Source organism: Phacochoerus africanus, chromosome 4 (genome assembly GCF_016906955.1).
Source record: "Phacochoerus africanus isolate WHEZ1 chromosome 4, ROS_Pafr_v1, whole genome shotgun sequence".
NCBI classification, from domain to species: Eukaryota; Metazoa; Chordata; class Mammalia; order Artiodactyla; family Suidae; genus Phacochoerus; species Phacochoerus africanus.
Window position 1 is genome coordinate 9,100,881 of NC_062547.1, and position 25,247 is coordinate 9,126,127.

A 25,247-nucleotide genomic window follows, 5' to 3' on the forward strand; every position below is an offset into this window, starting at 1 on the left:
ACGCGCGCTGGGGGAGGGGAAGCTCCGGGTCAAGGAGCAAACCCGGCACAAGATGGCGGCGGTAGCGGCAGTGGCGGCGCGTAGGAGGCGGTGAGGAGCCCGGATCCCGGGAGCGCGCCCCGGACGCCCCCAGACCCCCTAAGTCTTGTATCTCTCCTTCCTGTATGTTCTCCTGAGACTGCTGCGCCTGGCCTCGTGAGGACCCTTTATTTCTCTGGAGGCGGCCTCACATGCCCCCCAGTCTCCTCGCGGTAGATCCGCGCGGCATTGGGGACCGTTGCTTCTTGGGCTCTCCGCTCCGGTCAGGTCGCTCAAGAAGGCCGCAGCCGTACGCTCTTCTTGGCCTTGGCCGTTCTCTGCCGCCGCCCTCCCCTGGCAGCTTGCGGCAGTTAAGGCTGCCGCCTCTTTCCTGCATTGCGCGGGGCCATCAGGGCGGGGGACGAGACGCGGCCCGGCCTCCGGGAACGCAGCCTGCTGCCTTCTGGCCCCTCAGCCGGGCGGGAAGCACCTCGGCCGGCAGTCCCACTTGCCCTTCTTGCCCTCCCCTCCGAGAGCCCCAGACCCTCTCCTGCCCTTGTCTTCACGTGGATATTAGCCTTGGCTTGTTCGGTGTTCATGGTTGTTGGGCATGGCTGGGCCAGGATGCCGTTAAGTTCACAGCCGGCCTGGATGATGTTGCTCAATCACAACAATGGTTTGGTCTGCGTTCTCGAGTTTATAGTACTGAAAAAATGGTTCGAGAAAGTCACCAGCGCCACAAAGTATTTACCAGGACCTAACAGATGTACTGGGGTGGGAGAGGCGTGCACTGTCCGCCGCAGTGGAAAAAACTTGTGTGGTAAATTCGACTCTCTGGAAGCCTGTGATCTGAAACAATAAATGGGTGCACCTTGCCCTGCGACTCATTCCTGACTTTGGCTTGTGACCACCTCTTGCTCAGGGGCGTTCAAGGCATCCCTGAGTTCCTAGGGCCTTCCAACAGGTCATTTCTGAAAAATCGTACAGAAATCCTATCCCCATTGGCTTCTCTCCAAACCCATTTTATAGATTGTGCAAATAGGACTCCAGAGGGTATTTAGTTCACTGTGCATCTGATTACTGCTGCTTTGAGCGGGTAGACAGGGGTCAGTGGCTCACTGTGATGCTGCAGTCAGTCACTCCTCAGGACTTGGGCCACATGCCTTGCTTTTGAATTTTCTGGTAACCTTTCTTCTGCTGGTTTTGCTACTGTTTGTTCCTGCTCGGCCTATTAAACTGCGGAGCCTAGTGTTTTCCTCACTTTGTCTGGCCTGGCTTGCCTTGCACATTCTTCTGGAACTGGAGAGCTTAACTGTGTTTTCTGATCTCTGTGGTCATTTTCTTTACCTTTAGCGTTCAAGCCGATACCGAGGTAAAAGCCTGATACAATATGTGTAGTAGGCCCTACTCTCTGGTTCCCCTGTGAGCAGGTAGCAAAGTTTTAATGCTGAGAAGAAGCCTGTGTGTTTGTGTTCTCGCCCCTCTCTGGAACGCTCTCACAGAGTGTGCTCCTTGCCTCCTTACATCAGGCACTGGGAGAACGTGTTTAAAATGCAGATTCCTTGGGGCCTGGGAATCTTCCTTTATAAGCACTGCATGTAATCCTTAACAGACGCTAAAGTTTGAGAACCTCTGTTTAGGATTTACTCCGAATGGATGACTATATCCTCCAAACTAACTTGTTTCATGAGCCTGTTAGTCCCTTGTCTGGCATTTGATAGTATGCTGGGGAAGTGAGAGTTTGTGGTAAACTTGGGGTGGTGGTCCGCAGTGAGGACGGCCCTGCTGCTGGTGGTTAGTGCGCTGTGTTGTACATCATGAAGTACATGGGCCCCAGAGCCAGGCAGAACTGGATTCAACCCCAGTGTCACCTCACACTGGCTCTTCAATCTTGGATGAGTTATTGAACCTTTTATGCCTCAGTGTTCCCATCTGTGAAAAACCCCCATCCTACATTCACTGAGAAAACAGTGAAAGAAAAAGAGGAGTTCCCATCGTGGTGCAGTGGTTAACGAATCTGACTAGGAACCATGAGGTTGCGAGTTTGATCCCTGGCCTCGCTCAGTGGGTTAAGGATCCGGTGTTGCCGTGAGCTGTGGTGTAGGTTACAGACGCGGCTCGGGATCCCGCATTGCTGTGGCTCTGGTATAGGCAGGTGGCTACAGCTCCGATTCGACCCCTAGCCTGTAAACCTCCATATGCCGTGGGAGCGGCCCTAGAAAAGGCAAAAAGACAAAAGAAAAGAAAGAAAGAAAGAGAAAAGAGTGCATATGAAGAATTGGTTCTGAACACTGGTTGCCTGTTAGAGTTGTTTAAGGGAGCCTTTTTATATTTATTTTTTGGGAGTTCCCGTTGTGGCACAGTGGAGACAATCTGACTAGGAACCATGAGGTTGTGGGTTTGATCCCTGGCCTCGCTCAGTGGGTTAAGCATCTGGCATTGCCATGAACTGTGGTGTAGGTCGCAGACAGGGCTTGAATCTGGCGTGGCTGTGGCTGTGGTGTAGGCCAGCGGCTACAGCTCTGATTAGACCCCTAGCTTGGGAACCTCCATATGCCACGGGTGCGGTGACAAAAGACAAAAAAAAAAAAAAAAAATTATTTTTTGGCTGTGCCTGTGGCATGCAGAAGTACTCAGGCCAGGGATGGAACCCATGCCACAGCAGTGACAACAACGGGTCCCTAACCCCCTGAGCCACCAGGGAACTCCTAGAGGAACTTTTTAAAAACTGATGTTCAGATCCCACTTCAGACCAGTTAGATCAGAATCTCTGGGTGAGATCTGGGCATTGACACTACTGAAAACTATAGGCAGAGTGGAAAAATAGGGGTCTGAAGAAATCAGCCAGGCCTCTGGGGTGTATTAGGACTCAGCACAGGTTCCAGGCCTCTGGGGTGTATTAGGACTCAGTACAGGTTCCAGGCCTCTGGGGTGTATTAGGACTCAGTACAGGTTAAGTGTGATTATTCTTTCCAAGTGTAGGGGGGATAATGGTGACTCTTGTCACAAAGATAGAGTAGTGGGGATGTTAGGACCCTAGGAACTGTGACCAGCAGGCTAGCTGAGCATCCGTCTTTAACAGTTTCACTGTAGCTCTACGCACTGTCTTGCCCACAGAACGGCATGGCTTACTTTCTCTGTTCCACACACATGGTACCACCGCTTCCCCTGGGACTGGCTGTTACTGTTCCTTTCCTCTGAGAGGCTGATGTAACTTGAGTCAATACCAGGGCCTCTAAAGACCAAAGATGCTTTGTCCACTTCCTCTGCCTTTTGAAGGGAAGGTGTGGGTGAGCCAGCTCCTCAGGCCTGACACTTAGCCCCATGTCCACTCTACCTTTTCTTGTTAATGGGACTCTTTCTCCCCTTTGAGGGTTGTGGTGGGAAGAGACCTTCACCTCTGAAGGCGGGGCCCTTTCTGACCCTGTGCTGATTGTTCCCTCTTTATCCTCTCCCCCTAGGTCTTGGACGGGTTTGGTACTGGCTTGTTTAGGGGTCTGCCTGGGACTTACCCTTGCTGTGGATAGAAGCAACTTTAAGACCTGTGAAGAGAGTTCCTTCTGCAAGTATGATATTTCTGGGAGACTCGACTGGGAAGTAGGGTGATGTGGGAGGTGTCTGCGGCAGATGAGGTAGCCTGGGCCACTGCAGCTGACAGAAGGACCTAGGGGGTTTGGGGAACCCTCCCACCACCTTCTCAATCATTTCACTTGGCAGGAGGCAGCGAAGCATACGGCCAGGCCAGTCTCCATACCGAGCCTTGCTGGACTCTCTGCAGCTTGGTCCTGATACCCTCACAATCCATCTAATCAACGAAGTCACCAAGGTCAGGGGCGAAAAAGGAAGAGACTGGTGGGGGTGGGGCAATGGCTAAGGGATCATTCAGGAAGAGAGAACCTGCAGCCGACATTCTGTGCCGTCTGATCTTGAGACTTCTACTTTGTGAGACATTCAGATCTCAGATCCCTTAGGCAAAGGGCTAGAATGACGTGACTTTTCAGGAGGGACATGGCTTCAGAGGGCATTCCATGGTGTGGCCCTTTCCTTTCTCCAGACCAGACCTCTGTCCCCACAGGTGTTGCTGGTGCTGGAGCTCCAGGGGCTTCAAAAGAACATGACTCGGATCCGGATTGATGAACTAGAGCCCCGACGGCCCCGATACCGTGTGCCAGACGTGTTGGTGGCTGAGCCCCCCACCGCTCGGTAGGTTTTTCCTGAGAAGCATACCTCCACGGCCCTTTTCTCCTTCCTGATAAGCCTCTGGTCCTGGCTCGCTTTCTTTTCCACACTGGGGTAATGGCTGACGAGCACCTCGCTGTTCTCAGCCTTTCCTCCTCTCTTCTCTGTTTTCACTTGTTTTCTCTTTCATCCTTTCTCTTCATTCAGCAAACAGGTACTGCTTCCTCCTCTGTGCCAGGCCGAGGCTAGGTGCTGGCCATCCAAGAGGAAATCACGAGGCCCTGGAGCTGGCCTTCCAGGAACACAGTGTCTCTATGGTTTGTTCCTCCCTTCCCTTCCTGTCCAGTTCTGTCCTGTCCCCTCCCCCTTTCTCGTCTTTTCCCTTCCCTTCCATCCTCCCTCCCTCCTCTCTTTCTCCTCAGATATTCAGGATAGGATTTCTCAAAATCTTAGGTCATGACACATTGTTGTTGTTATTTTTGTTTTGTTTTGTTTTTTAGTGGCTGCACCACGGCATATGGAAAGTTCCCTGGTGAGGGATTGAATCCGAGCCTCAGCTGTAGCAATGCTGGATCCTGCACAGAGCCCGGGATCAAACCCGCACCACCCACCACCACTGAGAGTGACCTGTGTTGTTGCAGTTAGATTTTTAACCCGTTGCTCCACAGCAGTATTCCATGCTTGGCTCTCTGTTAAATTTTCTTGATTTTTTTTCTTTTTTGGCCGCTCCATGGCATGTGGAGTTCCTGGGCCAGGGATCAGATCTCAGCCTCACTTGTAACCTAAGCCTCAGCTGTGGCAACGCTGGATCCTTAACTCCCTGTGCCGGGCCAGGGACTGAACTTGTGTCCTGAGACACCATCAGTCCCATTGCGCCACAGTGGGAACTCCTCTTAAGTTTTTTGGGTTGTTTTTTTGTTTGTTTTTTTTGGCTGTGGTCTGCAGTGGCTTGATGTGGGGTCTCAGTTCCCAGACCAGGGATTGAACAAAGGCCCCAGGGGTGAAAACGCAAGAGTCTTAACCAGCAGACCATCAGAGAACTCCCTCTGTTAAGTTTTTCTGTTTTTTTTTTTTGTCTTTTTGCTATTTCTTTGGGCTGTTCCCGCGGCATATGGAGGTTCCCAGGCTGGGGGTTGAATCGGAGTTGCAGCCGCTGGCCTACGCCAGAGCCACAGCAACGCGGGATCCGAGCCGTGTCTGCAACCTACACTACAGCTCATGGCAACGCCGGATCGTTAACCCACTGAGCAAGGGCAGGGACTAAACCCGCAACCTCATGGTTCCTAGTCGGATTCGTTAACCACTGCGCCATGACGGGAACTCCCCTCTGTTAAGTTTTTAACTTAGAAAATAACATGATAAACCCTTCACCCAACCCAAATATATAACCCAACTCTTTCAGAGAGAGTTGTTATTTTAAAGTTTTTCATTCCCTTCTTTTTTTGTTCTTATAGTTTCATTGTGTGTGTGTATATAAACGCATACGTATATATACTTGTGTACATGTGCCTCAGCAATGAATTATGTGGTTTTGTAAGTTTTTGAGCTTTATAGGGACAGTATCTTAGTGAATGTGTTCTTTCAGGATTTCCTTTTCTCACTTAACTGTATTTAACTGTTGGATATAGCTTTGATGTTCATTTTTACTGCTGTATAATATAACATTAAAAAAACTTTTTTTGGCCACAATGTGCAGTTGTATTATGTGCAGTCTTGATTCCTGGACCAGGGATCAAACCTGGGCCGCAGTAATGAAAGTGCAAAGTCCTAACCACTAGACCACCAAGGAACTCCCAGTCCATATATATATATATATATATTTTTTTTTGTCTTTTTGCTATTTCTTGGGCCGCTCCCGCAGCATATGGAGGTTCCCAGGCTAGGGGTCTAATCGGAGCTGTAGCCACCAGCCTACGCCAGAGCCACAGCAACTCGGGATCCGAGCCGCGTCTGCAACCTATGCCACAGCTCATGGCAACGCCGGATCGTTAACCCACTGAGCAAGGGCAGGGACCGAACCCGCAACCTCATAGTTCCTAGTCGGATTCATTAACCACTGCTCCACGACGGGAACTCCCCAGTCCATATTTTTTAAAAATTGAAGTATAATTGATGTACAGTATCATATGTTACAGGTATTCAATATAGTGATTTATAAATTTTAAAAAATCATACTGCATTTATAGTAATTATAAAATATTGGTTGTATTCTCTGTGTTATACAATGTATCCTTGTAGCTTTCTTTTTTCTTGTCTTTTTTTTTTTTTTGAGGGCTGCACCCACGGCATATGGAGATTCCCAGGCTAGGGGTCTAATCAGAGCTATAGCCGCTGGCCCACACCAGAGCCACAGCAACACCAGATCCAAGCTGCGTCTGCGACCTACACCAAAGCTCATGGCAATGCCAGCTCCTTAACCCACTGAGCAAGGCCAGGGACTGAACCCACAACCTCATGGTTCCTAGTCCAATTCGTTAGCTGCTGAGCCACAACAGGAACTCCTATCTTTGTAGCTTAAAGTCCATATTTTATTCAGATTTCCTTACTTTTTTTTGGTCTTTTTTTTGTTGTTGTTGTTGTTATTGTTGTTGTTGTTGCTATTTCTTGGGCCGCTCCCGCGGCATATGGAGGTTCCCAGGCTAGGGGTTGAATCGGAGCTGTAGCCACCGGCCTACGCCAGAGCCACAGCAACGCGGGATCCGAGCCGCGTCTGCGACCTACACCACGGCTCACGGCAACGCCGGATCCTTAACCCACTGAGCAAGGGCAGGGACCGAACCCGCAGCCTCATGGTTCCTAGTCGGATTCGTTAACCACTGCGCCACGATGGGAACTCCCAGATTTCCTTACTTTTTATCTAATGTCCTTTTTCTGCTCCACGAGTAGGATACTGTTTTATATTTAGTTGCTGTGTTTCCTTAGTCTCCTCTAGACTGAGACAGTTTCTCAGACTTTTCTTGTTTTTTTTTTCGGGGGTGGGGTGGGGTGGGGGTGGGGGTTTGTTTGTTGTTATTTTTTTTTATGGCTTCCCCAGTGGCATATGGCAGATGCTGGGCCAGGGATGGAATCTGAGCTACAGCTGAGACCTGTGTCACAGCTGCAGCAATGCCAGATCCTTAACCTACTATGCCACAGCAGGAACACCCAGACTTTTCTTGTTTTTGATGACCCTAAAAATATCTTTCAATAAATTGAAGTTCTTTCTTTCTTTTTTCTGGCTTTTCAGGGCCATCCACGGCATAGGGAGGTACCCAGGCTAGGGGTCAAATCGGAGCTGTAGCTGCTGACCTGCACCATGGCCACAGCGATGCCAGATCCAAGCCTCGTCTGTGACCTACACCACAGCTTATGGCAATGCCAGATCCTTAACCCACTGAGTGAGTCCAGGAATCAAACCCACCTCCTCATGGATCCTAGTCGTTAACCGCTGAGCCACGAAGGGAATTCCCAAATTGAAGTTCTGAATTTTTTGTTTTCAGGTATTTCAGTCTCCTTCCTGCTGGTATTAATGTTTTCCAAGTTGTGTTTTAATAATCCTTCTCTACCTCAGAGTCAGAAAAATATTTCTTTATATTTTCTTCTAAAGGTTTCATTTGAAAGTTTAAATCGTAATCTGTCTGGAGTTGATATTTGTATCAGGTATAAGTTGGGAATGTGATCACACTTTTCTCCTGTACAGAAACGTCTGTTTTTCCTCTCCATTATTGAATTGTCACTGAGCTGCCATGCCACCTGTTGCATTTCAAAGTTCTCAGTATACTTGGGTTTCCGGATTCTTTATTTGGTTCCTTGACCATCTTGTCTCTACTGCACTCTAACCACACTGCCTGTGTAGATCGTAGCAGATCCCGCCCTCTTCTGAAGTGTCCTGACTGCTCCTGGCCCTTTGCACTCCCTTATATCCCTTTTGATCTCTTTCTCAGGCTTTCTATCTCTGGCCAGGATGACAACAGCATGGAGGTAACCGTGGCTGAGGGACCCTATAAAATCATTTTGACTGCGTGGCCATTCCGGCTGGACCTGCTGGAGGACCGCAGCCTTCTGCTCAGTGTCAATGCCCGAGGACTCTTAAATTTTGAGCACCAGAGGGCCCCCAGGGTCTCGTGAGTACGGGGTCAGGACCAAAGGGGACCTTGTGTGGAAGAACCTAGGGGTGTAGGAGGGCCTGGCATTGGGTCCCTGGGAGGAGAGAGGGTGGCAGTACAGCCAGGTAGAGGCTGGGGGCTGGGAGAAGCTGACTATACGGAGGGTAGGAAGCAGACCTGGGTCGTTTTCTCCATTTCCTGTACAGACCAGGAGGCAGTCACTTTTGCCCCTGAGCTGTACCCTGGGCGCCTCCTCTAGGAGGCCTGCCTGGGTCTGCCTTTTCCTCTTCCCCCCCTCTCACACCATCACATTTCCCAGATTTATTTTCTTCCTTTTTTGTTTTGTTTTGTTTTGTTTTTTATTTTTGATTTCTTCCCCCACCCCATCTCTGGAAGTTTGTCAACTGAAACTCACTTTTATGTTTCTGTTTTTGTGTTGGTTTTGTGCTTCCTTTTCCCCTTCCCTCCCCATCTCCTCCTGCCCCAGTTTCTCGGATAAAGTTAGTCTCACGCTCGGTAGCATTTGGGATAAGATCAAGAACCTTTTCTCTAGGTAAATCCATGGCCACTGGTACTGTATCTGACCCTCTGCCCTTACCCACCCTTCTTTCTGGCCCCAGGGAAGGTGCCCCAGACCCTTCCACGTCCTCCCCTTCACTCACCCCTCTTTCTCCAGCTGTATGGTCTCTGGTCCCTGTTCCCCATTCCCTGGCTGGGAGCACCCCCAGGGAGGGAAAGTGAAATGCTGAAAGTCCTTGAGGAGTGTAGGGAGCTTCTTGCTTTGCCGAGGGGTGGAGAGATGCTGCCTATTGCTGAGGTTCCTGGCTCTCAGCTGGGGTGCACTGGGGCTCTGGGCAGAGCTGCTTGCCAGCTGCCCTCAAAAGTATCTTTGGCAGAACCTCTTGTTTGAGTCCCTGGGAATGTTTGTAGAGGCCTGACCATCCGTAGAGGCTTATGACCTACTTACCTCTGCAAAACCCTGTGTCAGGCCAGGAGGCTGAGGCCCGGTGAGGGAAGTTGGGGCGACAGTGTCGTGGTGGAGGCTACAGGGCCAGGATTAGCATTCTGAACCCAGGCCCTTGAACTTGCCTGCCTGTCTCTTCTGACGTGCTGGCAGGGGCTGGTGATTTGGGCCCATATTTGGAAGGCATCTCCTGTTGGCGGTTACTCCCCATTTCCCTTTCTCATTTCTCTCCCTGTTCTTTGCACACGTACTTGCTCACTTGGGGGGGGGGGAGGGTCCCTCTCTAAGCTTTAACATTCAGTCCCTTCCTCCAATGCCTTCGTTCCTTTGGACCCTTGGCTCTCTATTCCCTCACCCCTCCTTCCACTAGCCCCTCGTCCCTGCCCCCTCTGGATTGGAGCAGACAGCTCTCCTACCTTCCAGGCAAGGATCAAAAGACCCAGCTGAGGGCGATGGGGCCCAGCCCGAGGAAGCACCTGGGGATGGAGACAAGGCAAGTCGAGGGCAGAGGGCTGGCTGGGAGGTTGGAGGGGAAAGGCCCACAAGAAAGTGGAGCTTAGTCTCGCCATCAGGGATGGGGTTTAGAAAATGGGCGAGGGAAGAGAGAGGACGGGCGTGTGATCGGGTAGTGGTCTCCTTTCCTCCTTTCAGCCAGAGGAGATCCAGGGGAAGGCAGAGAAAGATGAGCCAGGAGCCTGGGAAGAGACATTCAAAACTCACTCTGACAGCAAGCCCTATGGTGAGGGGCTGGGAGAGCCTTGGGCAGGGGCGCAGGGAGTCCTTGCCAAGCGGAAGCTCTGGAGCTCATCTTTTGCTTTCCTTCTAGGCCCCACGTCTGTGGGTTTGGATTTCTCTCTGCCAGGCATGGAGCATGTGTATGGGATCCCCGAGCATGCAGACAGCCTGAGGCTAAAAGTTACTGAGTGAGTCCCATGGTGACATCTGGATGTAGGGGGAGGGAAGTGGTCGGAAGGGCTGAGGGAGATGTGCACACAGGTCATATACTCCGGACAAGCACAGATCACTTCCTATGCTCAGAGCACCTTTGGCTATCAGAAAATTCTGCTTTGAGAAAAGGCAGTGGGGTCATTTTTGTCTACGGGGTGGGGGCTGTGCGTGCCATGGCCCGGGGCCAGTCTATCTGTCTGCCTGCAGGGGTGGGGATCCGTATCGCCTCTACAATTTGGACGTGTTCCAGTATGAGCTGTACAACCCCATGGCCCTGTACGGCTCCGTGCCTGTGCTCCTGGCACACAGCCCTCACAGGGACCTGGGCATCTTCTGGCTCAACGCTGCAGAGACCTGGGTTGACATATCCTCCAACACTGCAGGGAAGGTGAGAGCACAGGTACCGGGAACAGTACAGGAGGGAGTCATCAGGCCTCGAGACAAATGGGTGTGCGTGGGGCACTGGCTTTCGTGAGCCTCAGTGGGTAGCCCTCCAGCACTGCAGGGATTGGGCGAGAGAGGGGCCCTGGCCTTAGGAGCAGCATAGGAATTCCCCAGTCACTCCGAGCAGACACACCCTCGTGGGAAGCTATTTCCTCTCTCTGCTGCTTTTTTGTTTTTTTTTAATTTTATGGCTGCTCCCGCAGCGTATGGACTGAATTTGAGCTGTAGCTGTGGCAGCTCTGTGTTCCTTAACCCACTGCACCGGGCCAGGGATTGAACCCACACCTCCATAGCAACCTGAGCTACTGCAGTTGGATTCTTAACCCACTGTGCCATGGCAGGAACTCCTCCTATTATGCTTTTATTATCAGTATCTTTGCAGTTGAGTGTGCATTAGGAGCTAGACCCTTTTCTAGATGCTGGGGATATATTGCTCATTGGGGTGGGAAAGGCCCTCACTCTCAGGAAGACAGAGGTTAAACACGTGGCCAAGGGCAAGATGAGTTCAGTGGTGCTAAGTGCTACGAGAAATGCAAGGAGTTCCTATTGTGGCTTAGCAGTGACAAACCTGGCTAGTATCCATGAGGACACAGGTTCAGTCCCTGGCCTCAATCAGTGGGTTAAGGATCTGGTGTGTCCGTGAGCTGTGGCATAGTTCGCAGACAAGGCTCTGATTCCATGTGGCTGTGGCATAGGCCGGCACCTGCAGCTGCAATTTGATTCCTAGCCTGGGAACTTCCATATGCTGAGGGTGCAGCCCTAAAAAGACAAGGAAAAAAAAAAAAAAAAGAATTCGGCTGTGTGTGGAGTTCCTGCTGTGGCACAATGGGATAGGCGGCATCTCTGCAGGGCTGGGATGCATATTCAATCCCCACCTTGGCACAGTGGGTTAAGGGTCCGTTGTTGTCGCAGCTGTGGCTCGGACCTGATACCTGGCCTGGGAAGCTCCATATGTCGCAGGGTGGCCAAAAAAGAAAAAAAAAAAAAAAGAAACCAGCTATGTGCAGACTCTGGGGAGAACACTGCTGCTTTGTGTTTGGCGTGGGAAGCAGGAGGGTGGCATCAGACCTCTTTCTGATCCCCTCTATAGACCCTGTTTGGGAAGATGCTGGACTACCTACAGGGCTCTGGGGAGACCCCACAGACAGATGTTCGCTGGATGTCGGAGAGCGGCATCATCGATGTCTTCCTGCTCCTTGGGCCCTCCGTCTTCGATGTCTTCCGGCAGTACGCTAGTCTCACTGGTATGTAGGGGCCCTACCTTGTCAGCCTGCAGCCTCCTTTTATGGTCCTTGTCTTCTCGAGAGGGGCGCCTGGATTTTCAGAAGTCTTGTGCCTCACCTTATTATCTCGCCCTAAACCCTTCCACCTCCTTTAATTTCTGGGCATCCCTCATCGGCCCCAGGTTGAGCCTGACCCCATTGTGACCCCCACCCCTCGATGAACCTGCAGGGACCCAGGCATTGCCCCCGCTCTTCTCCCTCGGCTACCACCAGAGCCGCTGGAACTATCGAGATGAGGCCGATGTCCTGGAAGTTAATCAGGGCTTTGATGATCACAACCTGCCCTGTGATTTCATCTGGCTGGACATCGAGCATGCTGATGGCAAGCGGTACTTCACCTGGGACCCCAGCCGCTTCCCCCAGCCCCGCACCATGCTTGAGCATTTGGCCTCTAAGAGGCGCAAGGTAAGAAGACTGCATGATAGTGGGGTTTCTTAGGCATGATAACCCCGGAGAACTGAGATCACCCGTGTTCCTTGTCCCCAGCTGGTAGCCATTGTGGACCCTCACATCAAGGTGGACTCCAGCTACCGCGTACATGAAGAGTTACAGAACCTGGGTCTGTATGTTAAAACCCGGGATGGCTCTGACTATGAGGGCTGGTGCTGGCCAGGTAGGTGGGCCCAGAACTGAGGTAGGCTAGTGGGAGACCAGGGAGGTAAAAATGGAGCCCATTTTGCCCATCAGGGTTGAAAGCCATCCTTGACTTCTAGGTGCAGCTAGTTACCCTGATTTCACCAATCCCAAGATGAGAGCCTGGTGGGCTAACATGTTTCGCTTTGAGAATTACGAGGTATGGCAGCCCCTCCCGGACCTGCCTCTGTCTTTCCCCCGCTACCTCCTGGAATCTTTCTCTGCTGGTCAGCTCTGCTAGGCTGGTTGCTTAGACGCTATCAGGGGGCCTTGATGATCCTGGGAGGGCCCTGAGAAATGTGTCTTTCTGGGTTCCTAGCTCTCTTCTCTGACGCTGTTTGTTTTCTTCCGCTCTGTCCTCTGTCCCCATTTTCTGCCTTGTGTTCTCAGGGCTCATCTTCCAACCTCTATGTCTGGAATGACATGAACGAACCGTCCGTGTTCAATGGCCCTGAGGTCACCATGCTCAAGGATGCCCAGCATTATGGGGGCTGGGAGCACCGAGACGTGCACAACATCTATGGCTTCTATGTGGTAGGGGACTGGGAGAGGAGGGACTGAGGGCTGGGAACCTGCACCAGTGACACCTGGCTCCTGTTCCTCACTATCCCTCTTTTCTCTTGTTCCCACGCAGCACATGGCAACTGCTGACGGGCTGGTGCTGCGCTCTGGGGGTGTAGAACGGCCCTTTGTCCTGAGCAGGGCTTTCTTCGCTGGCTCCCAGCGCTTTGGTAAGATTTGGAGAAAGAGCCGTGGCAAAGGGACCCGGGCCTGGATCTTGGAGAAGTGTGTCCCCGCAGCCATCCTCTGAGTTGTGCGCTTCTTCCACCTGTGCACTTCACGGGGAGCAAGGAGTGGGAGGGTCAGTCCCTGTCCAAGTGCTCTTGTGAACTCTGCCGTCTTCAGCAGGACCCGGGACCCCAGAGCAGATGTGGCAGGTCAGAGAGGTCAGCTCTATAAAAGGTAGCGCCCCTTCCCTGTTTGCAAGCTCCCTCCCTGTCTTCTTCCTTAGGAGCCGTGTGGACTGGGGACAACACTGCTGAATGGGACCATTTGAAGATCTCTATCCCTATGTGTCTCAGCTTGGGGCTGGTGGGACTTTCCTTCTGTGGAGGTAAGGAGGTGGGGGGATTGGGGGGTCTTGGTTTGGCGGGAGAGGGGCTGGTAGAGGGTATGAAACCTAGGCATGAACAGACAGCTGAGAGTCCAGGGTGGAGCCTTGGGGGGCTCCTTAGGCAGCAGCCCTCCTTCACCCTCTTTTGCAACCTGCTTCCTCCCTCCCCTCTCCAGCGGATGTGGGTGGCTTCTTCAAAAATCCAGAGCCAGAGCTGCTTGTGCGCTGGTACCAGATGGGTGCTTACCAGCCATTCTTCCGGGCACACGCCCATTTGGACACTGGTCGGCGAGAGCCGTGGCTGTTACCGACTCAGTACCAGGACATGATCCGAGATGCCCTGGGCCAGAGATACTCCTTACTGCCCTTCTGGTACACTCTCTTCTATCAGGCCCATCGTGAAGGGGTTCCTGTCATGAGGTGAGACATTCAGTTGGGTCTGTGTCCAGTGGGCTGAGGTGGCTGGGAGACACTGGGGACTGGTCCCCACCCATCTCTGGGCCTCTTCACTGGCCAGGGCCTTGTAACTAAGGGAAATCTGATTTCAAGATAAGAGTAAAAAGAGACCAGTGGGGGTGAATAGCAGTAGACGTTACTGAGTGCTTATAACTAACATGCCAGGCATTACTCATCACCATCCCCAGAGCCCGAAACAAGTCAGACAAGTGTCCTACCCTTGGGAGGGAAACAGAGAGACGTACGTGTAAACAAATATGTAAATAGGAATATTGCCAACGCTGACAAGGTGTTTAAAAATTGAACAGGGTAACGGAATTAGGTTCCACAAACAGGCCATATAAAGATGAGGCCTGGAGTTCCCGCCATGGAGCAGTGGTTAACAAATCCAACTAGGAACCATGAGGTTGCAGATTTGATCCCTGGCCTTGCTCAGTGGGTTTAGGATGTGGCGTTGCCATGAGCTGTGGTGTAGGTCGCAGACGCGGCTCAGATCCCGTGTTGCTGTGGCTCTGGTGTAGGCTGGCAGCTACAGCACCGATTAGACCCCTAGCCTGGGAACCTCCATATGCCACGGGAAGCAGCCTTAGAAAAGGCAAAAAGAAAAGCAAATAAATAAAGATGAGGCTTGATTGATGTGTAAGACACTTTTGTGATCTAAAGAAAGAATGTTCCCAGCAGGGGAGACTGCAAGTGAAAAAATTATGAAATGAGAAAAAAATTATGGGAGTTCCTGTCCTGGCACATCAGAAACGAATCTGACTAGGAACCATGAGGTTGCAGGTTCGATCCCTGGCCTTGCTCAGTGGGTTAAGGATCCGGTGTTGCCCTGAGCTGTGGTGTAGGTCACAGACGCAGCTTGGATCTGGTGTTGCCATGGCTCTGGCACAGGCCTGCAACAACAGCTCCAATTAGGCCCCCTAGCCTGGGAACCTCCGTATGCCGCGGGTGCGGCCCTAAAAGGACAAAAGACAAAAAGAAAAAAAATTATGAAACAGAAATGAGTTTGTTGTGTTCCAGGAGTAGGAAAAAGACAGCATCTCAGGGGTCAGGAACTAGAAGGAGAGATACGGTGGGATGGGAAGTTCGATCTGATCCTGGAGGGCCTTTCAGGCCAGGATAATGAAGTGGCTGCTGCAAGGTCACTGTGCAAAACAGTTTCAAGAGGGGGCAGGCAGGGAGGAGGAGGCAGGGAGATGGGTTAGGAAATTAAATGTTTAGACCAAGGTTAGATTGCATAGCTCAGGCTTTAAGCCACAGCTGTCTAGCTGCCAGCCCTGTCTAGCTGGGTGTTCCCCTTGTGCTGTTCTCTTTTTTTGTTTGTTTGTTTTTGATGGCTGCATCTGGGGCATATGGAAGTTCCCAGGCTAGGGGTCCAGTTGGAGCTACAGCTGCGTATGCCACAGCTATAGCAGTGCGGGATCTGAGCCGTTTCTGTGACCTATGCCATAGCTCACAGTAACTATGCCGGATCCTTAACCCACTCAGCGAGGCCAGGCATCGAACCCCTGTGCTCATGGATACTAGTCAGATTTGTTTCCGCTGTGCCGCAACGGGAACTCCTACCCTTGTGCTGTTCATATTGCCACTTGTGGAGTAGCATCTTTGACTTTTGCCAAAACAGCGAGTGTCTTCCTTTCTTGTCCTGCTTCCTTTCTAGGGCCCTGTGGGTGCATTATCCTCAGGACGTGACGACCTTCAGTATAGATGATGAGTTCCTGCTTGGTGAGGACCAGGGAGGACAGTTGGTGGTGGGCCGGGAAAGGGCTGGGAAGAAGCTGGCACTGTGGGAGATGTGTCTGTGGATGCCCAGGGAGGGAGGAGTGAGTGAGGCCTGTGGTACAAGGCAGCATGTGCTTCGGGGCTCCCTCTCTGGGAACTGATCTCCCCAGTTCAGAGTTGATTCTGCTGTGTTTCAGGGGATGCACTGCTGGTTCACCCTGTAACAGACTCTGAGGCACATGGCGTGCAGGTCTATCTGCCTGGCCAAGGGGAGGTGAGTTAAGGAAAGACGTGGTGGGGGAGTTCCCACTGTGGTGCAACGGATTAAGGGTCTGGTGTCTCTGGCTCGGGTTGCCACTGAGGCACGGGTTTGATATCTAGCCTGGCACAGTGGGTAAAGGATCCAATGTTGCTGTGGTGTAGGTTGCAGCTGTGGGTCGGATTTGATCCCTGGTCTCAGAACTTCTCTATGCCTTGGGTGTGGCCACTTAAAAAGGTGGAGGTTAGTGAGGGTAAAGAGAATGGGGGCCCTGTGTGTGGTGAGTGACCGGGTGTATTTCCTGCCACCCACAGGTGTGGTACGATGTTCACAGCTACCAGAAGTATCATGGTCCGCAGACCCTGTACCTGCCTGTAACTCTAAGCAGCGTAAGTATGCCTGGGCCCGCTGCCAGCTCCGTCTGCCTGCAGGTTTCCAGAAGGGGAGAGCGTGTATGCTTTGCAGTCCACTTCCTAAGCGGGGCACAGATATGCAGGAGCAAAAGGTGCTGCAGGGCCCAGGATTGAACAGCAGGGCTGCTTCATCCCCGCACTGCTCTTGCCCTAGATCCCTGTGTTCCAGCGCGGAGGGACCATTGTGCCCCGATGGATGCGAGTGCGGCGTTCCTCAGACTGCATGAAGGACGACCCCATCACTCTCTTCGTTGCACTCAGTCCCCAGGTGAGCGCACAGGCAGGGAGCCTCTGCGACTGTCTGCCTACCTCCCTAGGATTCAGTCCCATGGGGCTGTGCCCCTCACTGCTCCTTGGGCTCAGGGTCTCATCTACCCCATTTCCTGCCCAGGGTACAGCCCAGGGAGAGCTCTTTCTCGACGATGGGCACACATTCAACTATCAGACTGGCCATGAGTTCCTGCTGCGTCGATTCTCATTCTCTGGCAACACCCTTGTCTCCAGGTATGGCAGTCCCCTTTCTTCCTTGGCAGCCTCTGAAGAAGGCTGGCCTCAGGGAGACTTAGAGCCATTGTGTTCTTTTCTTGTATTGTGACCTTGTTGTTCCCTCTTTTCTTTCTGCTCTGACATCTTTTTTCCCTAATGGGTATCCATTTTTGTTCTCTCCAGCTCAGCAGACTCCAAAGGCCACTTTGAGACACCTGTCTGGATTGAGCGGGTGGTGATAATAGGGGCTGGAAAGCCAGCAACTGTGGTACTCCAGACAAAAGGTGAGTGAGGGATCTGGCCCCGCAGGGCAGCGGGGAAAGCAGGGGCAGGGTTGTGGCCTATAGATGAGGGAAAGTAGTTGCTACAACTATGACGTTCTTTCTTCTTCCTCCACCAGGATCTCCTGAAAGCCGCCTGTCCTTCCAGCATGACCCTGAGACCTCTGTGTTGATCCTGCGCAAGCCTGGCGTCAATGTGGCATCCGACTGGAGCATTCACCTGCGATAACCCATGGGATGTTGGGATGGGGTGCGGTGGTGATTGAGAGTTACACTTCCTTCTGCCTTGGAGTTTGACCTTCCCCAGGCTTCGCCTTTCTTATGCCGACGTCTGGGCAGGGTGAGAGGGCTGTCCCTGGGCTTGAATTCCTTTTGTGACCTGATCTCTCCCACCCCATTGACACCAGATCTCCCTTCATCTCCCAGTACTCTGTTGCTCGAACTGGAGCACAATCACCTGTGAAGACCTGGGGACCATAGGGCCCTTGCTTTCCCTCCTCTTTTCTTTCTTTTGGGGGCCCTGAATCTCCTCCAGACCCTCTCCATTCATGTCTCTTGTGTGTTGATGCCATTTCTTGGAAGAAGATAAGGGCAGTGAGCTTTAGGGCTGCATTTCTCCTTCCCCTTCCCTCCCCACCGAACTGCTCTCCCTCCTTTTATTTCTTCCTCTGTTAGCCCTCTTCTCTGTCAGCCCTTCCCTTTTAATGCCCCATCGATACACTGGGACCACCCCTTACCTGATGAGGGATGAATGGATCACAGGAGTGAGGTTGCTGGAAAACATCCTCTTCCCTGGCTCCCAACTTTTCCTCTCCCTGCTTCTTTCTAGAGCTGCTGCAGTTCTGACAGGGGCAGTTCTACCTCCCCTGTCCTTTGGGGGAAAGAAGTTTCCACTCCCTGAGAGGGGATAAACAAAACTTCTCTTGCCTCCTAAAATTTTGTCCCGTTGAGGGGCATTCAAGATGGAGAAATCAGTTGTGGTTTCATCGAATCACGGTCATCTGTATTTATTGCTGGGAGAAGGCTGAGGGTGGGGGAGAGATGATCATGTGCGCCCAGGGGTGGCCCAAAGCCCTGGGTAGGGGGTGGGGTGGGCAAGGACTAACTGGGGGCGAGGGGGAATATTTGTGGGAATTTTTTTTACTTCCTCTTGGCCTCCAGCTGTGACAGGTTTTGATAAAAGGAGAAACAATAAAGAGATAAACCATAAATAACTTGTCTGGATTCTAGTTCTGGCCTGAACCACAGACCCTTAAAAGCTCTAGGGCCTGACATTTTCATTTAGCTTCAGCAGAAGCCTTATTGAGTCAGTAAAATGAGTGAGTACAAGCCTTCTTCAGCTTGCTTGATGCCAGTATTTTCATAGAGGAGCCCACAAAGTCAACAGATTTTACACCTAGTCAATAGTGCAGACCAAAGTTGATGGGATCCCTCTTGAATAGAAATAGCTATATGTCAGATGTTCTCACACCAATGCCTGCTGCTCTTTGCAGCATTTTAAAAATTGTCCTAATATTTTGGAGATCCTGTTGTGGCGCAGTGGTTAACGAATCTGACTAGGAACTATGAGGTTGCAGGTTTGATCCCTGGCCTTGCTCAGTGGGTTAAGGATTCCGGTTGCCATGAGCTGTGGTGTAGGTCGCAGATGTGGTTTGGATTCTGTGTTGCTGTGGCTCTGGTGTAGGCTGGTGGCTACAGCTCCGATTTGACCTCTATCCTGGGAACCTCCATATGCCATGGGAGCAGCCCTAGAAAAGGCAAGAAGACCAAAAAAAAAAAAAAAGTCCTAATATTTTAGTGACAGGAAATAAATTTCCTCCATTCTGTAGACTGCAAATCTTAGAGATTATTATACAAGAAACTAATTTTTTTGGTTTTGGGGGAAAATGCTCAGGATGGCTTATTCATATGAGGACTTAGGGGATGTATTCATAGAATTCTTTAGCTTGTAATACTTCCAGTTAATTCCAGGGAGCTAGCTCTTTGCCTTGCCACCCCCCCCCCACCCCTATTGTCATGTTTAAAAATAATCGGTCAGAGGAAGTAGTACAGATCCTGGAGTCAGGTATCTAGAAGGGACGTAGAAAATTGCACAGTGGGAATTAAATAATTTGGGGCAACCGAAGTTATCTATAAAATGGGGACTATACCAAAAGGATTATAGTGAAGATTGAGACCAGAGCTCAGGCTTGGTACATGACAGGCCCTAGATGTCACTCATTCGTGTAGCAAGTACTTAATTGAGCTACTGTTGCTGCGGCCAGTGACTGATGGATGAATGAATGAATATGGGGAGAAAATCTGCGCACAAGGTCTGGAGATGAAGGGAAGGGTCTCAAAGCCACTCCCATGCACCCTACTTGGCTCCTAACTGCCGGCCACGGGCGCCTGACACGCCGGATATGACGTCACCACTCCCGTGGTTCCAGAACTAGGCGGTGGGACCGGAAATTGACCCGGAGGGGTGTACAGACTGACCGGAAGTGGGCCCCGACGGGCGCCGTCAGTCCCTGCTCCCGGGAGCCCGTCGAGAGGAGCGTGAGGAGGGCGGGACACGGGGCGGGGCCGCTTCAGGGGCGGGGCTTGAAGGCTGGAGGGCGGGGGGCGGGGGCCTCTCGTCCCCGCCGCACCCGCCTGCCCCGGCGCCGGCGGCGGCGCGGCCATGAAGCTAAAGCTGAAGAACGTGTTCCTTGCCTACTTCCTGGTGTCGATCGCCGGCCTCCTCTACGCGCTGGTGCAGCTCGGTGAGCCGGGCGGGGCGGGGGTGCGGCGGGACAGCCAGGGCGCCCGCCGCCGCGCATCCCGTCCCTGGGGCTGATCCCCGCGCAGACCCCATTCACCCGTGTCGGCCCACCGGCAGCCCTCTCTAGAACTCACCGCTGCTGCTCGCTGTATCTCGGGCGACAGCAGACTCCTTCCCAGAGCCTGCAAAGCCCCGCATGATCCTGCCGCGGTCTGCCTCTCCAACTCCATTTCCTTCCCCTCTCGCTCGCTCTGCTCCGGCCACACTGGCTTCATGAGTACCTCCAAAACCCCACACTCATTGCTCTCAAGCGCCTAACCGGTCCCCTCTGTCCGTAGTGCTTTTCTCCCAGCTCTTTCCCAGCTGCTTTTCTCATCCTTCAGGTCACAGCTCACATGTCACCGCCTCACGGAGGCCTTTGCTGATCACCTTAGCTAAAATAACTCTTCTTTTTCTGGGTTCTCTTTTAGTCGCTATTCTATTCGTTTCCTTCACGGCCCCTAACATAGTTTCTAATGATTTTATTAATTTTATTAATTTGTTTCTTTGCTTAGTGTCCAGCTCCTCCAATAAACTGAAACCTCCCTGAGGGCAGGGACCATGTCTGATTGGTTTCCTGCAGCATCCCTGGCACCTAAGACAGTGCCTCCCAGGAGGAGCATTCAATAAATATTTATCCAGTGATGGAATCAATGAATTTAATGAGTCTTTGGTCACACAGCCAACGGAACAGATTGAACCCTGCCTTTTATGCAGGGCTTTAGAGACTGGGCCACTGCATGATCCTCAGGTATTTGAAAGTCTGTCCTGTTCTCGGAGAGCAGCTTGTTCTTTATGGCTCCAGAAGGCAACATGAGGACCAGCAGGTAGAAAGGGTGGAGGCAGATAATCAGCTCAAACAGCCAACTGAAAATTGTAATGGACGGAATTAATAAGTTGGAGAGGGGCTGCTAATTGAGGCAGTGAGTTCCCCTCACCGGAGGTGTAGAAAGGCTGTTCGAGAAGTCGTAAGGAGAGCCTTGCGTTGGCTAGTTGACCAAGAAGGTTATGGCCCTTTGGGATGCTGAACATACTGTGGTTCTCTGCCCCCTATCCCTGCTTCCTGGGACCAGGCCAGCCATGTGACTGCCTCCCTCCCCTGCGGGCAGCAGCAGAGCAGCTCCGACAGAAGGATCTGAGGATTTCCCAGCTGCAAGCCGATCTCCGTCGCCCACCCCCTGCCCCTGCCCAGCCCCCTGAACCTGAGGCTCTGCCTACTATCTATGTTGTTACCCCCACCTATGCCAGGTATGGGCTCTGGTGCAGCCAAGATCAGCATGGACGGGGAGTCTGGGGTTGATGATGAGTTTGGGAAGCACTGGGCCAGGGGATATTGTTCAAACTAGGACATGCCAAATTACAGGCTAAATGAACCACATCATGACTCAGAGATGTGTGGGAAAACGTTTTCCTATTCAAACAGACAAGGGGGAGTTCCTGAAGTTGCTCTGCGACAACGAACCTGACTGGTATCCATGAGGACACAGGTTCAATCCCTGGCCTCAGTGGGTTAAGGATCTGGCGTTGCCATGAGCTGTGGTGTGTAGGTCACAGGTGTGGCTTGGATCCTACATTGCTGTGACTGTGGTGTAGGCTGGCAGCTGCAGCTCCAATTCAACCCCTAGCCTAGGAACTTCCATATGCCAAGGGTGCAGCCCTAGAAAGCAAAATAAATAAATAAATATATTCCTTTAAACAATAAAATAAAATGTAGCTTTATTGGTGATACAAACCAACTGGGGGTGGTAGTTGGATCTCTAGGTAAAAGAGCTTGCTAACACCTCCCTGGAATCAGGTGGCTGACCCACCCTAGGCCGGGCATCTCTAGACCATCTCCCCCTGCCCCCCTCACCAGCCCTGAAGGGGGCAGGCCCATCAGAAGGGTAAAGAAGCCTGCAAGAGACTGGGGCCCACCTTCCCAGTTCCTGTCTAAACTCAGACCAGTTTTCCTCCTCTGAAGAGGAATGAGCCGAGGGGCTACTCTAAACTCCTCTACTTGGAAACCCAAGAACAGGAGGCAAAGAACGCAGTCCTACTGATATTCTAAATAGTCATGGTTTTATTTAATCTTGTAAAACAACCTTGTTGTAAAGTACTATTACTCCCAGAGTTCCTGTCGTGGCCCAGCGGAAATGAATCTGACTAGTATCCATGAGGATGCGGGTTCGATCCCCAGCCTTGCTTAATGGGTTAAGGATCTGGTGTTGCCATGAGCTGTGGTGTAGGTTGCAGAAACGGCTCAGATCCTGTGTTGCTGTGGCTGTGGTGTAGGCTGGTAGCTACAGCTCCAATTCGACCCCTAGCCTGGGAACCTCCGTGTGCCACTGGTATGGCCCCACCCCCCCAAGAAAGTACTGTTACTCCCATTTTACAGCCAAGGAAACTGAGGCTCTGGGAGATGGAGCCATTTCCCCGGTGTCTCACCTGACAAGGTACAAACAGATCTGATTTGAAAGCCTGTGCCCTTCGTTTATAGTGTCCCACCATCAGAGCCCCGGGGTTGAGGTGAGTGACAGGCATGGATTAGAAGAACAGGGGTTGGGAGTTCCCTCGTGGCCTAGTGGTTAAGGATTCAACATTGTCACTGCCGTGACATGGGTTCGATCCCTGGCCCCAGGAACTTCTGCATTCCACAGGCATAGCCAAAAAAGAAAGCAAGAAAGAAGGACAGGGCAGGTGAGTGTCAGCGTGAAGTTGACAGGCAAGCAGAGTTTGGGTACCGGCCAGGGAAAGGCCACGGGGGATGCTAGGACTGGCCCAGGAGCAGCTCCGTGTACCCCCTGGAGAGGGCAGATGGTGTCTACTCCTTTCCGTCCTGCTGCATCTTTCCCCCTGCAGGCTGGTGCAGAAGGCAGAGCTGGTGCGGCTGTCCCAGACCCTGAGCCTGGTGCCCCGGCTGCACTGGCTGCTGGTGGAGGATGCTGAGGGCCCCACCCCATTGGTCTCAGGGCTGCTGGCTGCCTCTGGCCTCCTCTTCACACATCTGGCGGTCCTCACCCCCAAGGCCCAGCGGCTCCGGGAGGGCGAGCCAGGCTGGGTTCGCCCCCGAGGTGTAGAGCAACGGAACAGAGCCCTGGACTGGCTCCGCAGTGGAGGGGGTGCTGTCGGGGGAGAGAAAGACCCACCCCCACCAGGGACCCGGGGAGTCGTGTATTTTGCTGACGATGACAACACCTACAGCCGGGAGCTCTTTGAGGAGGTGAGTCCTGGGATGGGGATGGGGAAACGGGGCCAGGTGGGACCAACTTTGTCCGCTTCTCCGAGTGAGGAGTGGGGAGCAGCGGGGGCAGAGGGACTCCAGGGGTCCTTCCTCCTGCTCCCGCCGCCGCCGCCGCCCCCCCCCCCCCCCCCGACTGTTTCTTCTTTGCTGATGTCTGTTAGATGCGCTGGACCCGTGGAGTCTCGGTGTGGCCCGTCGGGCTGGTGGGCGGCCTGCGATTCGAGGGCCCTCGGGTACAGGATGGCCGGGTTGTGGGCTTCCACACGGCGTGGGAGCCCAACAGGCCCTTCCCGGTGGATATGGCGGGATTTGCTGTCGCTCTGCCCTTGCTGTTGGCTAAGCCCAGTGCCCGGTTTGATGCTGCTGCTCCTCGAGGCCACCTGGAGAGCAGCCTCCTCAGCCACCTCGTAGATCCCAAGGACCTGGAGCCCCGCGCTGCCAACTGCACTCGGGTAAGGGGATACGGTGGGCATTGAAACCTGGCTCTGGGATGGACGGGGGATGGGAGAGGTGGGATGAGGATCCCGGCGGGCAGCATCAAGGATGGGTATTTGTCTTGCAGCTCCCCAAATGGCTTGCTGGTAACGAACCTGACTAGCATCCATGAGGACGTGGGTTTGATCCCTGGCCTCGCTCAGAGGGTTAAAGATCCAGTGTTGCCTTGAGCTGCAGTGTAGGTCTAGGATGTGGCTCGGACGGGCATTGCTACGGCTGTGGTGTAGGCCGGCGGCTGTAGCTCTGATTCAACCATTCGACCCCTATCCCGGGAACATCCATATGCCACGGGTGCAGCCCTAAAAAGACAAAAAAAGAAAAAAAAGAAAAAAAAAGAAAAAAAAAAGGATGGATGTTTGAGCCAGGAGGGACCCTCCAGAGCTCAGGTTCAACCTTAATCTCTCTTCCAAAGGGGAAGCTGGGAGCCAGGGCAGGAACGTGGTCTCCTGCCACCATCTCTTGGCACCTCTGTGACACAGGGAGGCTGAGGGATTAAGCCCTATTTTATTTTATTTACTTATCTATTTATCTATCTATTCATTTATTTATTGTCTTTTTAGGGCTATACCCACAGCATCTTGAGGTTCCCAGGCTAGGGGTCAAATCAGAGCTGTAGCTGCTGGGCTACACCACAGCCACAGCCACTCGGGATCCGAGCCGCATCTGCAACCTACACCACAGCTCATGGCAACACCAGATCCTTAACCCACTGAGTGAGGCCAGGGATCAAACCTGCGTCCTCACGGATGCTAGTCAGATTCAGTTCTGCTGAGTGACGACGGGAATTCCTTAAGCCCCTTTTAGAGGCACTAAAGCCTCTCCCCACGCTGCCCTCTGTACTTGGCAGCCAACACGGTGTGTGTAGAGGGGGCTGGAGAATCTGCTGTGTACTGAGTGCCCCAGAGGCTTGGCTGTGGCTGAGCCCAGCTCTAACTGAAACCTTCCTGGGACAGGTTCTGGTGTGGCACACAAGGACGGAGAAGCCCAAGATGAAGCAGGAGGAGCAGCTACAGCGGCAGGGCCGAGGCTCAGACCCAGCTGTTGAGGTGTAACGGTGGCCCTGCCCTGCCCACCACCTCATCAGGCACAGACCCTTGGGACTGGGTCCCCAGCCTGGCTAGGAGGTGATTTTTTCCAAGTCCTGACCCCTCAGAGCCAGGAACAGGCCCTCTGTCCCTTTAGCCCCAGGGCGGGGCCCGGCTGCTTCTCCCCTCCCCCAGCCTGCCATGTGGCACTACCCACAGGCTAGGGACAAGCGGCCCTTGTGTTGAGCCAGACGGGCCCTCTCTGGGGCGGAGCAGATGGACAGACAGACTCAGGAGGGAGGGCTGCTGAGTAACTGGGTAACTTATTGGGGCTGGGCATGCAACTGGGGGGCTGGAGGAGCTGGGCTGGACCCTCCCTGCCTGAGCATGCTGACCCCCCTCCTACCTCCACAATAAAAACTCTCAACCTAGAGGGGTCT

The 25,247-nt window shown here is 52.7% G+C and overlaps 2 protein-coding genes across 5 annotated transcripts; both read left to right on the forward strand.

The window, feature by feature from the left end:
• Nucleotides 1-10: 10 nt before the first annotated feature.
• GANAB (glucosidase II alpha subunit) lies at nucleotides 11-18,496 on the forward strand. 3 transcript variants are annotated; one of them, XM_047775505.1, is made up of 25 exons: nucleotides 11-90; nucleotides 3,480-3,584; nucleotides 3,736-3,844; nucleotides 4,094-4,221; nucleotides 8,121-8,300; nucleotides 8,770-8,835; nucleotides 9,670-9,739; nucleotides 9,898-9,985; nucleotides 10,073-10,169; nucleotides 10,402-10,582; nucleotides 11,729-11,882; nucleotides 12,091-12,326; nucleotides 12,408-12,534; nucleotides 12,635-12,714; nucleotides 12,945-13,088; nucleotides 13,189-13,285; nucleotides 13,567-13,668; nucleotides 13,845-14,088; nucleotides 15,785-15,849; nucleotides 16,044-16,120; nucleotides 16,420-16,494; nucleotides 16,673-16,786; nucleotides 16,910-17,022; nucleotides 17,188-17,288; nucleotides 17,405-18,496. In XM_047775505.1, the coding sequence occupies exons 1-25, from the start codon at nucleotides 53-55 to the stop codon at nucleotides 17,512-17,514; spliced, it is 2,901 nt and encodes a 966-aa protein (XP_047631461.1). In that variant the 5' UTR covers nucleotides 11-52; the 3' UTR covers nucleotides 17,515-18,496. The 3 variants fall into 3 exon arrangements, with proteins under 3 accessions (XP_047631461.1, XP_047631462.1, XP_047631463.1); XM_047775506.1 differs by lacking the exon at nucleotides 8,770-8,835 and having other exon boundaries at nucleotides 12-90; XM_047775507.1 differs by lacking the exons at nucleotides 11-90; nucleotides 8,770-8,835 and adding an exon at nucleotides 176-195.
• Nucleotides 18,497-19,870: 1,374 nt separating this feature from the next.
• Nucleotides 19,871-25,238, forward strand: B3GAT3 (beta-1,3-glucuronyltransferase 3). Of its 2 annotated transcripts, none has more exons than XM_047775518.1 (5): nucleotides 19,871-20,029; nucleotides 21,141-21,315; nucleotides 22,906-23,266; nucleotides 23,449-23,739; nucleotides 24,736-25,238. In XM_047775518.1, exons 1-5 carry the CDS (start codon nucleotides 19,948-19,950, stop codon nucleotides 24,832-24,834), a joined length of 1,008 nt encoding a protein of 335 aa, XP_047631474.1. In that variant the 5' UTR covers nucleotides 19,871-19,947; the 3' UTR covers nucleotides 24,835-25,238. The 2 variants fall into 2 exon arrangements, with proteins under 2 accessions (XP_047631474.1, XP_047631475.1); XM_047775519.1 differs by having other exon boundaries at nucleotides 19,984-20,029; nucleotides 20,583-21,315.
• The last annotated feature ends 9 nt before the right edge of the window (nucleotides 25,239-25,247 follow it).

Coding starts and splice junctions, on each gene's coding strand:
- GANAB (XM_047775505.1), top strand. CDS start 53: ATGGCGGCGGTAGCGGCAGTGGCGGCGCGTAGGAGGCG. Junction 12,715..12,944: donor TTCGCTTTGAGAATTACGAG/GTATGGCAGCCC, acceptor TTGTGTTCTCAG/GGCTCATCTTCCAACCTCTA. Junction 16,495..16,672: donor TGCCTGTAACTCTAAGCAGC/GTAAGTATGCCT, acceptor CTCTTGCCCTAG/ATCCCTGTGTTCCAGCGCGG.
- B3GAT3 (XM_047775518.1), top strand. CDS start 19,948: ATGAAGCTAAAGCTGAAGAACGTGTTCCTTGCCTACTTCCTGGTGTCG. Junction 20,030..21,140: donor CTACGCGCTGGTGCAGCTCG/GTGAGCCGGGCG, acceptor TCCTGGGACCAG/GCCAGCCATGTGACTGCCTC. Junction 21,316..22,905: donor GTTACCCCCACCTATGCCAG/GTATGGGCTCTG, acceptor TTCCCCCTGCAG/GCTGGTGCAGAAGGCAGAGC.